The sequence below is a fragment of the Anopheles moucheti genome, chromosome 2, assembly GCF_943734755.1.
Source record: "Anopheles moucheti chromosome 2, idAnoMoucSN_F20_07, whole genome shotgun sequence".
NCBI classification, from domain to species: domain Eukaryota; kingdom Metazoa; phylum Arthropoda; class Insecta; order Diptera; family Culicidae; genus Anopheles; species Anopheles moucheti.
The window spans coordinates 81713323-81730831 of NC_069140.1; the positions used below are offsets into that span (position 1 = coordinate 81713323).

General features: G+C 46.7%; 1 protein-coding gene across 2 annotated transcripts in view; it reads left to right on the plus strand.

The window, feature by feature from the left end:
- The window catches only part of LOC128297068 (protein patched), a 38504-nt gene extending 33218 nt beyond the window's left edge, over positions 1-5286 (plus strand). Inside the window, exons 3-7 of one of the 2 annotated variants that reach the window (XM_053032631.1) lie at positions 18-1938; positions 2034-2241; positions 2312-2583; positions 2670-3182; positions 3348-5286. In XM_053032631.1, the coding sequence (XP_052888591.1) occupies positions 18-1938; positions 2034-2241; positions 2312-2583; positions 2670-3182; positions 3348-3587 (3154 nt within the window). In that variant the 3' untranslated portion in view covers positions 3588-5286. Of the gene's footprint in view, positions 1-17; positions 1939-2033; positions 2242-2311; positions 2584-2669 lie in introns of both variants that reach the window. The other variant, XM_053032629.1, reaches the window with a different exon arrangement.
- The last annotated feature ends 12223 nt before the right edge of the window (positions 5287-17509 follow it).

The following is a 17509-nucleotide window of genomic DNA, read 5'->3' on the forward strand; positions in this document are numbered from 1 at the left end:
GTATTTTCTGCTTTTAGTGGACAAACGAACAAAGTGCAGTGGACGTCACTGAATCCGCAAACGTTGCTGAAAGACATCAAGGCACAGAACTATCAGTTTCCGTTCGAAACGCTGGAACAGTACATGAAGCGGGCCGGTATCAGTACGGGCTACACGGAAAAACCTTGCCTCAACCCGAAGGATAAACAGTGTCCGGAAACGGCACCGAACAAAAAGTCCGGCCAGGTGCCGGACATTGGTGCGAGTTTAACCGGTGGTTGCTACGGATTCGCGGCGAAGTATATGCACTGGCCGGAAGAGCTGGTGGTTGGTGGGGCGGTGCGCAATCGAACCCATCATCTAAAGTCGGCCAAAGCGTTGCAGACCGTGATCCAGCTGATGGGCGAACGGGAGCTGTACGATTACTGGAACAACCATTACAAGGTGCACCATATCGGGTGGAACCCGGAGAAGGCGGCGGAGGTGTTGAATGCGTGGCAGAAGAAGTTTTCCGCTGAGGTCAACAAAATCATGCAAACGGAAGTGAAGCCACTGTCGTACTATGGCGTGTACGCGTTCTCGTCGGCAACGCTGGACGATATCCTGGGGAAACATTCGAACCCGAACCCGATCAGCCTCGGTATCGGTATTGCGATCATCTTGCTCTACACCGCCTGTACGCTTTTGCGCTGGAAGGATGGGATTAATGGACAGAGTGGCGTCGGTGTGGCGGGTGTGCTGCTGATCACGGTTACAACGGCCGCCGGGTTGGGCTTCTGTGCATTGCTCGGTATTGCGTTCAATGCCGCCACCACGCAGGTGATACCATTCCTAGCGCTCGGGCTCGGTGTCGATCACATCTTCGTGCTGACGCATGCGTACGCCGAGCGGGACACGAGCGAACAAACTGGTCAGGTGCTGAAGAAGGCGGGCTTGAGTGTACTGTTTGCCGGTGCCTCCACCGCTGGATCATTCTTCGCGGCCACCCTCATCCCGGTGCCGGCATTGCGTGTGTTCTGCTTTCAGGGCGCCATCCTGACGGTGTTCAATCTGGCCGCAGTGCTGCTAGTATTTCCGGCCATGATCTCACTCGATCTGCGCCGTCGACGTTCCGGGCGTGCGGATGTGCTGTGCTGCTGTCTGCCGGCGCTTCCAAACACTACGCACGACCTGAACAAACAACGCTACCATTACCACCAGCAAACGCAACAGCCGCAGTCGCAGCAGCAGCAGCAGCAAACACCGGCCCAATCGCAGAACGCTGCCGAAGCACAGCGACAGGAGGAAGACTCACTGATTGAGTGTCAGTCGAAGGCATGCCTCAGCTTTTCGCTGTCCCGGTTTGCGATGAAACATTACGCACCCTTTCTAACGCGCAGCTCGGTGAAGGTGTTCGCCATGTTGCTGCTGTCCGGCATTCTCGGTGTGTCACTGTTTGCCTCGATGAAGCTACCGGATGGGCTGGAACTGACGGATCTGGTCCCGCAAAACACGAACGAGCATCGGTTCCTGAGCGTGCAGGGTAAGCTGTTCGGGTTCTACAGCATGTTCGCGGTCACGCAGGGTGACTTCGAATATCCGAACAATCAGAAACTGTTGCACGAATATCACGAAGCGTACGTACGGGTTTCGCACGTGATCAAGAACGATAATGGTGGCCTGCCAGACTTTTGGCTCAGCCTGTTCCGGGATTGGTTGATTAATCTGCAGCGTGCTTTCGATCGGGATTATCGCGAGGGTCGCATCACCCAGGAACGGTGGTATACGAATGCAAGCAATGATGCGATCCTGGCGTACAAGCTGCTCGTGCAGACGGGGCACGTCGATAACCCGATCGACAAGAGCCTTGTGACGCAGGTGCGGCTGGTCGATTCGGAGGGTGTGATCAATCCGGAAGCGTTCTACAACTATCTTTCCGCTTGGGCTTGGAACGATGTGCTTGCTTACGGTGCATCACAGGTAAGATGATCGTTTTCTGGAAGCATCCGGCCTGTTCGTCGAAATGTCTGTAACAACTCTTTGCTATGCTTTCCCCCCCCCCACCCCCCACACAGGGTAATCTGCGACCGGAGCCCCGCGAATGGTTCCACACACCGTCCGATTTTGAGCTGAAAATTCCGAAGAGTGCACCGTTAACCTACACGCAGCTACCCTTCTATCTGCACGGGCTGAGCGATACGGCCGATATCAAGACGATGATCAGCCAGATACGCGAACTGTGCTCCAAGTTCGAAGCACGCGGTCTGCCAAACTATCCCTCAGGTAGGGTTACAGACGCTCGTTTTTCCTTTAGCCTCGGTTTTTAAGACACCTTCCCTTTTTCCACCTGCAGGCATTCCATTCATCTTCTGGGAACAGTACATGAATCTACGACCGGGACTACTGAAAGCTATCGGGTGTGCCCTGCTGGCGGTGTTTGTTTCCGTCTCGCTATTGCTGCTATCAGTCTGGGCCGCCCTATTGATCGTGTTTAATGTGGTGATGATGCTGATACAGCTGCTCGGTGTGATGATTCTGCTTGGCATCAAGCTGTCGGCAATACCCGCCGTCATACTGATCGCAAGTATTGGATTAGGCGTGGGAATAACCGTGCATGTGTCGCTGGTGAGTATAAGGCGAGATGCAGCTGAAATTGTTTTGCTGAACGTCTTTGCTAACGTCTTTTTTCGTATTTCGTTTGCTTTCAATAGGGTTTTATCACATCGATCGGAAACCGGGATAGACGCGTCAAGCTAGCCTTGGAGCATTCGTTCGCTCCGATCGTACATGGTGTGGTAACGTCCGCACTAGCTATATTTATGCTCTCCACATCCTCGTTTGAGTTTGTCGTGCGACACTTCTTCTGGTTGCTTCTCTCGGCGAACGTCATTGGAGCCCTCAACGGACTGTTCTTCTTCCCCATCCTGCTAAGCTTAGTCGGTCCGGGTGCAGAAATTATACCGCTCCAGTATGCCAACCGTATCTCGACACCGTCGCCACCACCGAAGCGCATCAACAAACTATCGAGCGGGAAGCCGATCGTGTTGAACAACAAACGATCATCGTGTTCGCGCAGCTGCTCGAAACCGCATCACCATCACAAGCACAACAATGTTAACCTGAGCAACGAACCATCGCTAACGACCATCACCGAAGAGCCCCAGTCGTGGAAGAGTTCCGCTTCATCCATTCCTTCCATTCATGAAAAGACTACCGGTGGATCGGTCGGACATCATAGACCGTCGGTTGGTTTGGTGGGTGGAGTTGGTGGTGGAGTGCCGTCCGGGACTTCTCTCGGGGGTAGCATAATGAGTGATGGTAATCTTAGCGGTGTCGGTGGTGTGTATAGTCATCCACATGCGCACCATTACCATCACCACCATCACCAGCAGGCACCGGAACTGCAGAGCATTGTGTTGCAGCCGGAAGTGACGGTCGAGACGCACCATCATGGTGGCGAACACCAAAACACCAAGGTAACGGCGACGGCCAACATCAAGGTGGAGCTGGTAACGCCGGGTCGTGGCGCCAGGATGATGCACACGACGGCCAGCAGTACCAGCAGTAATGCGAGTAGCACCGGTAGTACTACGAGCAGTACGGGAAGTTCCGGTAGTGCTAGCAGCTAACAACTCTCAGACTGAGGTGTGGGAATGAACGCGAGTGTCGGGATAGGAGTAATGCACCAACGAATACTATACCTGTAGCATAATATAAGCGTGTAGAAAACGGCAAACGCCGAGTGGTAGTGGCAAGAAAACTAGACCAATCTCTAACCAATCGAACGAACCAATTCACACATCAAATCAAAACCATTCGAGAGAGCCCCTTAGAGCATTTTCGCTTAGCATCGTAATAGAAACAGATAAAATTCATTATAAGAACAATTTCATTTCATCCCACCACCATTTACCTTGCTTCCCCCATCAATCCATCTCCTACTGGCGGCAAAAGAGAGGTGTGTAAATAGCATAAGGAGAGAAGTTTTTCTATATAAAGAGAAGAAGACAATCATTATTTATTTTTCCCAACACTCCCCCCGCGCACGCGAAACACACACGTTAATTAATTTTCTCCATCGATGGTGAAGAACAATTTCATTAGCTTTTTTTTGAGGAGGGAACCAAGTGACAAGCAGACAGATAGACAGCAAGTATTATCGTAGTGTGCGCGTAGTGCAGTGCACCAACATGACATGGAGTTTGTCCTAGTATGCATTGACAATTAATTCGCAAAGAGAGCGCGAGAGAGAGGAAGAATGTGTGTGAGAGGGAGAACGACACTATCGCATCTCTCTTACATTTCACTCATACACTGAACTGTGTCACTTACAGTAAGGATGCTGTGTAAATAGTATTTCCCAGGATTAAACATATTGCTAGCAAGCGTCATTCTATTGTCTATAAGTGGAAAACAAAATGTGTAACAAAACAAACGAATAATGGGGCTATTAAAAGTGTATTGCAAAGATAGAGAAAAGGATAAAAAAAGAAGAAGGAAAGAGAAAAAAAATATAAAATCACTCAAAGTCAGAATGAAACCAATCAGTACTTAAATGTGTAGTAATTTGCGTTAGGTAAGGGGAGCTAATGCTAAGAAGCTAAGGAGATGAAGAAACTGCCTGGACGGAAAAAATCGTTTAGACTAGTGTTTTATTTTTGTTTTTATTCAGAAATAGTGAAGAAACCTCACATACACATTCAAATACAAAAACACGTTCATTGTTAAACACACTCACACACACATTCATGTATACCGCAAAAGTATCAAAGACACAAGCCAAACCGATTTTAAGAGAAACTGAAACGGACGGAAACGAAGAAGACAACGAAAGGAAAAAATGAAACACTCCCAACGATGCTGTAACAGAGAAAGAAGAAAGAGAAAACAAACAGTAACGAAAAAAAGGAAAAGGAGACGTGTTTTATGCAAACGACAGTAACATAAAAGCTGAACAACACAAAAACGCAAAACACACACATAAATGCGCTTGGTACAGTAACTAGCGAGTAAAGTTTAAACACATCCCACCTGGTTTTGATGCAAATTTAACAATATGGTAAATTTAGGTAAGGAAATTGTAAAATAGAATACAAAAAAAGGAAGTGCATGTAAGCAGTTACGAAAGGTGGGAAAGGTAGTAAGAATGGAATTTGAAAATACTAAATTTAACGCAGGGTTACCATAAGGTGGAAAGAGGGAGAGAGAGAAAGAGAGAGAGAGAGAGAGAGAAAGAGAGAGAGAAAGAGAGAGAGAGAGAGAGAGAGAGAGAGAGAATGACAAAACGGAAGCGGCAGGTTACATTGCAATAAAAGGAAACAAAACGTGTCCTTGTTGTTACGTAACGGTGATGCCTTTTCTTTTGGAACAAAGCAATCACTGTTCGAGTTGCGTGTCATGTATGGGCTTGAGAATCAAATAGCACTGCTTAGAATGGTTTAAATACAAAACAGCAAACGTGAAGCTCTTTCTTATTTTTCTCTTGGCTTAATACAATACGAAAAGAAAGAGAGAGAAAGAGGAGGAAGGAAAATTTGTGTGGGACTAGTTGTAAGGAAGATAGAACAACTTATTTATTTTCATTTGAAGAGAAATGTATTTCCGTTTCCGTAGTGTGTTTTAAAGACAGCCAAAACTCGCTTTAGGGAAGGTTTTTGCTATTTTTAAATTATTTAAAGCTTTGTGTTTTACTTTTCGTTTTCACTCGTTTTCGTGTTCGACATTTAGCTGTCTAGGCCATGTACACGAGGAATACTAGAGGAAACAGAAAAGCGATGAAAACAAAAACAAGCGAAACGACAAAACGAGTCTAATAGTTGTTAATGAAATGTGTTTTATAACATCGTAAGGTGGTGTGTTTTCGACAACACAAAAAGAAAAATAAAAACAAACATAAAAAACACACACACACACAAGACAAAGCGGGTATGAACTACGGACGCAGGATAGTAGATAAATAATGTTTGCAAAAAAATAAATAGTATCACATGCTTTCTAGCAGAGAAACGCATAGAGCGAATGATTGTATAATATAGCATTGAATGTAAGCAGTAGATGTAGTGACACAGCGTTATAAATTATGTTTCTGGTGGTAGAAGTATCGATCGAAGCATGCTTCGGCGATACCAGAGCGCCACCGGAGGAAAAGAGATATGCTTCAGTGGGCGAAAAATTGAAAGTCGAAAAAGAACAGCATGCAAAATAATAAATATACAAGAGAAATATCAAACCATACACATTTGTCGTTGTTTTGTTTCACTACCGCAAGAAAGAAAAATAGACAAGAAGAAATAGTTGCTTTATAACATAACCTTACTTAAATAAATAATAGTATGAGATATGGTGGCAGAAAGACATAATAGAGGCACCCAGCAATCGAAGAACAATTCTCGTGAAATATTTCTGCACGTGCACGAGTTTTCTAGTCCTGTAACCGTGCTATCAGACGGTGGCAATGGGCTCGGACAGTGGAGGATCAATCCCCTTGGAAGTCCAGAGCGGAATTTTTAACGGGGGGCCTATAATTTTGCTACGGCATTACCGGTGTTAGGGAGGTGTACTTCAAACATGATTAAACAACACCAGCAAAGTCTCGGAAAAATGCTCCCTTGCTTACACCTCAGAGTTTTGTTGCATAGCCCTGTAAACAGGAATGCTACCAGGGTGCTCTCCTGGTATCGGGAGCTTGAAAACCTGGTCATTTTTGGCGTGTTTTCTGTCTCGATTGACACGGAAAAAGCATCCTCCTGCGTTGGATGCTCTCCTGGTATCAGCAGCTTGAAAAACTGGTTATTTTTGGCGCGTTTTCTGGCTCGATCGACACGGAAAAAGCATCCTCCTGCGTTGGATGCTCTCCTGGTATCAGCAGCTTGAAAAACTGGTCAGTTTTGGCGTGTTTTCTGTCTCGATTGACACGGAAAAAGCATCCTCCTGCGTTGGATGCTCTCCTGGTATCAGGAGCTTGAAAAACTGGTCATTTTTGGCGTGTATTCTGTCTCGATTAACACGGAAACTGCATCCTCCTTCGTTGGATGCTCTCCTGGTATCAGGAGCTTGAAAAACTGGTCATTTTTGGCGTGTTTTCTGTCTCGATTGACACGGAAAAAGCATCCTCCTACGTTGGATGCTCTCCTGGCATCAGGAGTTTGAAAACCTGGTCATTTTTGGCGTGTATTCTGTCTTGATTGACACGGAAAAAGCATCCTCCTGCGTTGGATGCTCTCCTGGTATCAGGAGCTTAAAAAAACTGGTCATTTTTGGCGTGTTTTCTGTCTCGATTGACACGGAAAAAGCATCCTCCTGCGTTGGATGCTCTCCTGGCATCAGGAGCTTGAAAACCTGGTCAGTTTTGGCGTGTTTTCTGTCTCGATTGACACGGAAAAGCATCCTCCTGCGTTGGATGCTCTCCTGGTATCAGGAGCTTGAAAAACTGGTCATTTTTGGCGTGTTTTCTGTCTCGATTGACACGGAAAAGCATCCTCCTGCGTTGGATGCTCTCCTGGTATCAGGAGCTTGAAAAACTGGTCATTTTTGGCGTGTTTTCTGTCTCGATTGACACGGAAAAAGCATCCTCCTGCGTTGGATGCTCTCCTGGTATCAGGAGCTTGAAAACCTGGTCATTTTTGGCGTGTTTTCTGTCTCGATTGACACGGAAAAAGCATCCTCCTGTGTTGGATGCTCTCCTGGCATCAGGAGCTTGAAAACCTGGTCATTTTTGGCGTGTATTCTGTCTTGATTAACACGGAAACTGCATCCTCCTTCGTTGGATGCTCTCCTGGTATCAGGAGCTTGAAAAACTGGTCATTTTTGGCGTGTTTTCTGTCTCGATTGACACGGAAAAAGCATCCTCCTACGTTGGATGCTCTCCTGGCATCAGGAGTTTGAAAACCTGGTCATTTTTGGCGTGTATTCTGTCTTGATTGACACGGAAAAAGCATCCTCCTGCGTTGGATGCTCTCCTGGTATCAGGAGCTTAAAAAAACTGGTCAGTTTTGGCGTGTTTTCTGTCTCGATTGACACGGAAAAAGCATCCTCCTGTGTTGGATGCTCTCCTGGCATCAGGAGCTTGAAAACCTGGTCATTTTTGGCGTGTATTCTGTCTTGATTAACACGGAAACTGCATCCTCCTTCGTTGGATGCTCTCCTGGTATCAGGAGCTTGAAAAACTGGTCATTTTTGGCGTGTTTTCTGTCTCGATTGACACGGAAAAAGCATCCTCCTGCGTTGGATGCTCTCCTGGTATCAGGAGCTTGAAAAACTGGTCATTTTTGGCGTGTATTCTGTCTCGATTGACACGGAAAAAGCATCCTCCTGCGTTGGATGCTCTCCTGGTATCAGGAGCTTGAAAACCTGGTCATTTTTGGCGTGTTTTCTGTCTCGATTGACACGGAAAAAGCATCCTCCTGTGTTGGATGCTCTCCTGGCATCAGGAGCTTGAAAACCTGGTCATTTTTGGCGTGTATTCTGTCTTGATTAACACGGAAACTGCATCCTCCTTCGTTGGATGCTCTCCTGGTATCAGGAGCTTGAAAAACTGGTCATTTTTGGCGTGTATTCTGTCTCGATTGACACGGAAAAAGCATCCTCCTACGTTGGATGCTCTCCTGGTATCAGGAGCTTGAAAAACTGGTCAGTTGTGGCGTGTTTTCTGTCTCGATTGACACGGAAAAGCATCCTCCTGCGTTGGATGCTCTCCTGGTATCAGGAGCTTGAAAAACTGGTCATTTTTGGCGTGTATTCTGTCTCGATTGACACGGAAAAGCATCCACCTGCGTTGGATGCTCTCCTGGTATCAGGAGCTTGAAAAACTGGTCATTTTTGGCGTGTTTTCTGTCTCGATTGACACGGAAAAAGCATCCTCCTGTGTTGGATGCTCTCCTGGCATCAGGAGCTTGAAAACCTGGTCATTTTTGGCGTGTATTCTGTCTTGATTAACACGGAAACTGCATCCTCCTTCGTTGGATGCTCTCCTGGTATCAGGAGCTTGAAAAACTGGTCATTTTTGGCGTGTTTTCTGTCTCGATTGACACGGAAAAAGCATCCTCCTGCGTTGGATGCTCTCCTGGTATCAGGAGCTTGAAAAACTGGTCATTTTTGGCGTGTTCTTTGTCTCGATTGACACGGAAAAAGCATCCTCCTGCGTTGGATGCTCTCCTGGTATCAGGAGCTTAAAAAAACTGGTCAGTTTTGGCGTGTTTTCTGTCTTGATTAACACGGAAACTGCATCCTCCTTCGTTGGATGCTCTCCTGGTATCAGGAGCTTAAAAAACTGATCATTTTTGGCGTGTTTTCTGTCTCGATTGACACGGAAAAAGCATCCTCCTACGTTGGATGCTCTCCTGGCATCAGGAGTTTGAAAACCTGGTCATTTTTGGCGTGTTTTCTGTCTCGATTGACACGGAAAAAGCATCCTCCTGCGTTGGATGCTCTCCTGGTATCAGGAGCTTGAAAACCTGGTCATTTTTGGCGTGTTTTCTGTCTCGATTGACACGGAAAAAGCATCCTCCTGTGTTGGATGCTCTCCTGGCATCAGGAGCTTGAAAACCTGGTCATTTTTGGCGTGTTTTCTGTCTTGATTAACACGGAAACTGCATCCTCCTTCGTTGGATGCTCTCCTGGTATCAGGAGCTTGAAAAACTGGTCATTTTTGGCGTGTATTCTGTCTCGATTGACACGGAAAAAGCATCCTCCTACGTTGGATGCTCTCCTGGCATCAGGAGCTTGAAAACCTGGTCATTTTTGGCGTGTTTTCTGTCTCGATTGACACGGAAAAAGCATCCTCCTGCGTTGGATGCTCTCCTGGTATCAGGAGCTTGAAAACCTGGTCATTTTTGGCGTGTTTTCTGTCTCGATTGACAAGGAAAAAGCATCCTCCTGTGTTGGATGCTCTCCTGGCATCAGGAGCTTGAAAACCTGGTCATTTTTGGCGTGTATTCTGTCTCGATTGACACGGAAAAAGCATCCTCCTGCGTTGGATGCTCTCCTGGTATCAGCAGCTTGAAAAACTGGTCATTTTTGGCGTGTTTTCTGTCTCGATTGACACGGAAAAAGCATCCACCTGCGTTGGATGCTCTCCTGGTATCAGGAGCTTGAAAAACTGGTCATTTTTGGCGTGTATTCTGTCTCGATTGACACGGAAAAAGCATCCACCTGCGTTGGATGCTCTCCTGGTATCAGGAGCTTGAAAAACTGGTCATTTTTGGCGTGTATTCTGTCTCGATTGACACGGAAAAAGCATCCTCCTGTGTTGGATGCTCTCCTGGCATCAGGAGCTTGAAAACCTGGTCATTTTTGGCGTGTATTCTGTCTTGATTAACACGGAAACTGCATCCTCCTTCGTTGGATGCTCTCCTGGTATCAGGAGCTTGAAAAACTGGTCATTTTTGGCGTGTTTTCTGTCTCGATTGACACGGAAAAAGCATCCTCCTACGTTGGATGCTCTCCTGGCATCAGGAGTTTGAAAACCTGGTCATTTTTGGCGTGTTTTCTGTCTCGATTGACACGGAAAAAGCATCCTCCTGCGTTGGATGCTCTCCTGGTATCAGGAGCTTGAAAACCTGGTCATTTTTGGCGTGTTTTCTGTCTCGATTGACACGGAAAAAGCATCCTCCTGTGTTGGATGCTCTCCTGGCATCAGGAGCTTGAAAACCTGGTCATTTTTGGCGTGTATTCTGTCTTGATTGACACGGAAAAAGCATCCTCCTGCGTTGGATGCTCTCCTGGTATCAGGAGCTTGAAAAACTGGTCATTTTTGGCGTGTTTTCTGTCTCGATTGACACGGAAAAAGCATCCACCTGCGTTGAATGCTCTCCTGGTATCAGGAGCTTGAAAAACTGGTCATTTTTGGCGTGTTTTCTGTCTCGATTGACACGGAAAAAGCATCCACCTGCGTTGGATGCTCTCCTGGTATCAGGAGCTTGAAAAACTGGTCATTTTTGGCGTGTTTTCTGTCTCGATTGACACGGAAACTGCATCCTCCTGTGTTGGATGCTCTCCTGGCATCAGGAGCTTGAAAACCTGGTCATTTTTGGCGTGTATTCTGTCTTGATTAACACGGAAACTGCATCCTCCTTCGTTGGATGCTCTCCTGGTATCAGGAGCTTGAAAAACTGGTCATTTTTGGCGTGTTCTTTGTCTCGATTGACACGGAAAAAGCATCCTCCTGCGTTGGATGCTCTCCTGGTATCAGGAGCTTAAAAAAACTGGTCAGTTTTGGCGTGTTTTCTGTCTCGATTGACACGGAAAAAGCATCCTCCTGCGTTGGATGCTCTCCTGGTATCAGGAGCTTGAAAAACTGGTCATTTTTGGCGTGTTTTCTGTCTCGATTGACACGGAAAAAGCATCCTCCTGCGTTGGATGCTCTCCTGGTATCAGGAGCTTGAAAAACTGGTCATTTTTGGCGTGTTTTCTGTCTCGATTGACACGGAAAAAGCATCCTCCTGCGTTGGATGCTCTCCTGGTATCAGGAGCTTAAAAAAACTGGTCATTTTTGGCGTGTTTTCTGTCTCGATTGACACGGAAAAAGCATCCTCCTGTGTTGGATGCTCTCCTGGCATCAGGAGCTTGAAAACCTGGTCATTTTTGGCGTGTATTCTGTCTTGATTAACACGGAAACTGCATCCTCCTTCGTTGGATGCTCTCCTGGTATCAGGAGCTTGAAAAACTGGTCAGTTTTGGCGTGTTTTCTGTCTCGATTGACACGGAAAAAGCATCCTCCTACGTTGGATGCTCTCCTGGCATCAGGAGTTTGAAAACCTGGTCATTTTTGGCGTGTATTCTGTCTTGATTGACACGGAAAAAGCATCCTCCTGCGTTGGATGCTCTCCTGGTATCAGGAGCTTAAAAAAACTGGTCAGTTTTGGCGTGTTTTCTGTCTCGATTGACACGGAAAAAGCATCCTCCTGTGTTGGATGCTCTCCTGGCATCAGGAGCTTGAAAACCTGGTCATTTTTGGCGTGTATTCTGTCTTGATTAACACGGAAACTGCATCCTCCTTCGTTGGATGCTCTCCTGGTATCAGGAGCTTGAAAAACTGGTCATTTTTGGCGTGTTTTCTGTCTCGATTGACACGGAAAAAGCATCCTCCTACGTTGGATGCTCTCCTGGCATCAGGAGTTTGAAAACCTGGTCATTTTTGGCGTGTTTTCTGTCTCGATTGACACGGAAAAAGCATCCTCCTGCGTTGGATGCTCTCCTGGTATCAGGAGCTTGAAAACCTGGTCATTTTTGGCGTGTTTTCTGTCTCGATTGACACGGAAAAAGCATCCTCCTGTGTTGGATGCTCTCCTGGCATCAGGAGCTTGAAAACCTGGTCATTTTTGGCGTGTATTCTGTCTTGATTGACACGGAAACTGCATCCTCCTTCGTTGGATGCTCTCCTGGTATCAGGAGCTTGAAAAACTGGTCATTTTTGGCGTGTTTTCTGTCTCGATTGACACGGAAAAAGCATCCTCCTACGTTGGATGCTCTCCTGGCATCAGGAGTTTGAAAACCTGGTCATTTTTGGCGTGTTTTCTGTCTCGATTGACACGGAAAAAGCATCCTCCTGCGTTGGATGCTCTCCTGGTATCAGGAGCTTGAAAACCTGGTCATTTTTGGCGTGTTTTCTGTCTCGATTGACACGGAAAAAGCATCCTCCTGTGTTGGATGCTCTCCTGGCATCAGGAGCTTGAAAACCTGGTCATTTTTGGCGTGTATTCTGTCTTGATTGACACGGAAAAAGCATCCTCCTGCGTTGGATGCTCTCCTGGTATCAGCAGCTTGAAAAACTGGTCAGTTTTGGCGTGTTTTCTGTCTCGATTGACACGGAAAAAGCATCCTCCTGCGTTGGATGCTCTCCTGGTATCAGGAGCTTGAAAACCTGGTCATTTTTGGCGTGTATTCTGTCTTGATTAACACGGAAACTGCATCCTCCTTCGTTGGATGCTCTCCTGGTATCAGGAGCTTGAAAAACTGGTCATTTTTGGCGTGTTTTCTGTCTCGATTGACACGGAAAAAGCATCCTCCTGCGTTGGATGCTCTCCTGGTATCAGGAGCTTGAAAACCTGGTCATTTTTGGCGTGTTTTCTGTCTCGATTGACACGGAAAAAGCATCCTCCTGTGTTGGATGCTCTCCTGGCATCAGGAGCTTGAAAACCTGGTCATTTTTGGCGTGTATTCTGTCTTGATTGACACGGAAAAAGCATCCTCCTGCGTTGGATGCTCTCCTGGTATCAGCAGCTTGAAAAACTGGTCAGTTTTGGCGTGTTTTCTGTCTCGATTGACACGGAAAAAGCATCCTCCTGCGTTGGATGCTCTCCTGGTATCAGGAGCTTGAAAAACTGGTCATTTTTGGCGTGTTTTCTGTCTCGATTGACACGGAAAAAGCATCCTCCTGCGTTGGATGCTCTCCTGGTATCAGGAGCTTGAAAACCTGGTCATTTTTGGCGTGTTTTCTGTCTCGATTGACACGGAAAAAGCATCCTCCTGTGTTGGATGCTCTCCTGGCATCAGGAGCTTGAAAACCTGGTCATTTTTGGCGTGTATTCTGTCTCGATTGACACGGAAAAAGCATCCTCCTGCGTTGGATGCTCTCCTGGTATCAGGAGCTTGAAAAACTGGTCATTTTTGGCGTGTATTCTGTCTCGATTGACACGGAAAAAGCATCCACCTGCGTTGGATGCTCTCCTGGTATCAGGAGCTTGAAAAACTGGTCATTTTTGGCGTGTATTCTGTCTCGATTGACACGGAAAAAGCATCCACCTGCGTTGGATGCTCTCCTGGTATCAGGAGCTTGAAAAACTGATCATTTTTGGCGTGTTTTCTGTCTCGATTGACACGGAAAAAGCATCCTCCTGTGTTGGATGCTCTCCTGGCATCAGGAGCTTGAAAACCTGGTCATTTTTGCCGTGTATTCTGTCTTGATTAACACGGAAACTGCATCCTCCTTCGTTGGATGCTCTCCTGGTATCAGGAGCTTGAAAAACTGGTCATTTTTGGCGTGTTTTCTGTCTCGATTGACACGGAAAAAGCATCCTCCTGCGTTGGATGCTCTCCTGGTATCAGGAGCTTGAAAAACTGGTCATTTTTGGCGTGTTCTTTGTCTCGATTGACACGGAAAAAGCATCCTCCTGCGTTGGATGCTCTCCTGGTATCAGGAGCTTTAAAAAACTGGTCAGTTTTGGCGTGTTTTCTGTCTCGATTGACACGGAAAAAGCATCCTCCTGCGTTGGATGCTCTCCTGGTATCAGGAGCTTGAAAATCAGGTCATTTTTGGCGTGTTTTCTGTCTCGATTGACACGGAAAAAGCATCCTCCTGCGTTGGATGCTCTCCTGGTATCAGGAGCTTGAAAAACTGGTCATTTTTGGCGTGTTTTCTGTCTCGATTGACACGGAAAAAGCATCCTCCTGCGTTGGATGCTCTCCTGGTATCAGGAGCTTGAAAAACTGGTCATTTTTGGCGTGTTTTCTGTCTCGATTGACACGGAAAAAGCATCCTCCTGTGTTGGATGCTCTCCTGGCATCAGGAGCTTGAAAACCTGGTCATTTTTGGCGTGTATTCTGTCTTGATTGACACGGAAAAAGCATCCTCCTGCGTTGGATGCTCTCCTGGTATCAGGAGCTTGAAAAACTGGTCATTTTTGGCGTGTTTTCTGTCTCGATTAACACGGAAACTGCATCCTCCTTCGTTGGATGCTCTCCTGGTATCAGGAGCTTGAAAAACTGGTCATTTTTGGCGTGTTTTCTGTCTCGATTGACACGGAAAAAGCATCCTCCTGTGTTGGATGCTCTCCGGGCATCAGGAGCTTGAAAATCAGGTCATTTTTGGCGTGTTTTCTGTCTCGATTGACACGGAAAAAGCATCCTCCTGCGTTGGATGCTCTCCTGGTATCAGGAGCTTGAAAATCAGGTCATATTTGGCGTGTTTTCTGTCTCGATTGACACGGAAAAAGCATCCTCCTGCGTTGGATGCTCTCCTGGTATCAGGAGCTTGAAAAACTGGTCATTTTTGGCGTGTTTTCTGTCTCGATTAACACGGAAACTGCATCCTCCTTCGTTGGATGCTCTCCTGGTATCAGGAGCTTGAAAAATTGGTCATTTTTGGCGTGTTTTCTGTCTCGATTGACACGGAAAAAGCATCCTCCTACGTTGGATGCTCTCCTGGCATCAGGAGTTTGAAAACCTGGTCATTTTTGGCGTGTATTCTGTCTTGATTGACACGGAAAAAGCATCCTCCTGCGTTGGATGCTCTCCTGGTATCAGGAGCTTAAAAAAACTGATCAGTTTTGGCGTGTTTTCTGTCTCGATTGACACGGAAAAAGCATCCTCCTGTGTTGGATGCTCTCCTGGCATCAGGAGCTTGAAAACCTGGTCATTTTTGGCGTGTATTCTGTCTTGATTAACACGGAAACTGCATCCTCCTTCGTTGGATGCTCTCCTGGTATCAGGAGCTTGAAAAACTGGTCATTTTTGGCGTGTTTTCTGTCTCGATTGACACGGAAAAAGCATCCTCCTGCGTTGGATGCTCTCCTGGTATCAGGAGCTTGAAAACCTGGTCATTTTTGGCGTGTTTTCTGTCTCGATTGACACGGAAAAAGCATCCTCCTGCGTTGGATGCTCTCCTGGTATCAGGAGCTTGAAAACCTGGTCATTTTTGGCGTGTTTTCTGTCTCGATTAACACGGAAACTGCATCCTCCTTCGTTGGATGCTCTCCTGGTATCAGGAGCTTGAAAAACTGGTCATTTTTGGCGTGTTTTCTGTCTCGATTAACACGGAAACTGCATCCTCCTTCGTTGGATGCTCTCCTGGTATCAGGAGCTTGAAAAACTGGTCATTTTTGGCGTGTTTTCTGTCTCGATTGACACGGAAAAAGCATCCTCCTACGTTGGATGCTCTCCTGGCATCAGGAGTTTGAAAACCTGGTCATTTTTGGCGTGTATTCTGTCTTGATTGACACGGAAAAAGCATCCTCCTGCGTTGGATGCTCTCCTGGTATCAGGAGCTTGAAAACCTGGTCATTTTTGGCGTGTTTTCTGTCTCGATTGACACGGAAAAAGCATCCTCCTGTGTTGGATGCTCTCCTGGCATCAGGAGCTTGAAAACCTGGTCATTTTTGGCGTGTATTCTGTCTTGATTGACACGGAAAAGCATCCTCCTGCGTTGGATGCTCTCCTGGTATCAGGAGCTTGAAAACCTGGTCATTTTTGGCGTGTTTTCTGTCTCGATCGACACGGAAACTGCATCCTCCTTCGTTGGATGCTCTCCTGGTATCAGGAGCTTGAAAAACTGGTCATTTTTGGCGTGTTTTCTGTCTCGATTGACACGGAAAAAGCATCCTCCTACGTTGGATGCTCGCCTGGTATCAGCAGCTTGAAAAACTGGTCATTTTTGGCGTGTTTTCTGTCTTGATTGACACGAAAAAAGCATCCTCCTGCGTTGGATGCTCTCCTGGTATCAGGAGCTTGAAAATCAGGTCATTTTTGGCGTGTTTTCTGTCTCGATTGACACGGAAAAAGCATCCTCCTGCGTTGGATGCTCTCCTGGTATCAGGAGCTTGAAAAACTGGTCATTTTTGGCGTGTTTTCTGTCTCGATTAACACGGAAACTGCATCCTCCTTCGTTGGATGCTCTCCTGGTATCAGGAGCTTGAAAAACTGGTCATTTTTGGTGTGTTTTCTGTCTCGATTGACACGGAAAAAGCATCCTCCTACGTTGGATGCTCTCCTGGCATCAGGAGTTTGAAAACCTGGTCATTTTTGGCGTGTATTCTGTCTTGATTGACACGGAAAAAGCATCCTCCTGCGTTGGATGCTCTCCTGGTATCAGGAGCTTAAAAAAACTGGTCAGTTTTGGCGTGTTTTCTGTCTCGATTGACACGGAAAAAGCATCCTCCTGTGTTGGATGCTCTCCTGGCATCAGGAGCTTGAAAACCTGGTCATTTTTGGCGTGTATTCTGTCTTGATTAACACGGAAACTGCATCCTCCTTCGTTGGATGCTCTCCTGGTATCAGGAGCTTGAAAAACTGGTCATTTTTGGCGTGTATTCTGTCTCGATTGACACGGAAAAAGCATCCTCCTGCGTTGGATGCTCTCCTGGTATCAGGAGCTTGAAAAACTGGTCATTTTTGGCGTGTTTTCTGTCTCGATTGACACGGAAAAAGCATCCTCCTGCGTTGGATGCTCTCCTGGTATCAGGAGCTTGAAAACCTGGTCATTTTTGGCGTGTTTTCTGTCTCGATTGACACGGAAAAAGCATCCTCCTGTGTTGGATGCTCTCCTGGCATCAGGAGCTTGAAAACCTGGTAATTTTTGGCGTGTATTCTGTCTTGATTGACACGGAAACTGCATCCACCTGCGTTGGATGCTCTCCTGGTATCAGCAGCTTGAAAAACTGGTCATTTTTGGCGTGTTTTCTGTCTTGATTGACACGGAAAAAGCATCCTCCTGCGTTGGATGCTCTCCTGGTATCAGGAGCTTGAAAAACTGGTCAGTTTTGGCGTGTTTTCTGTCTCGATTGACACGGAAAAAGCATCCTCCTGCGTTGGATGCTCTCCTGGTATCAGGAGCTTGAAA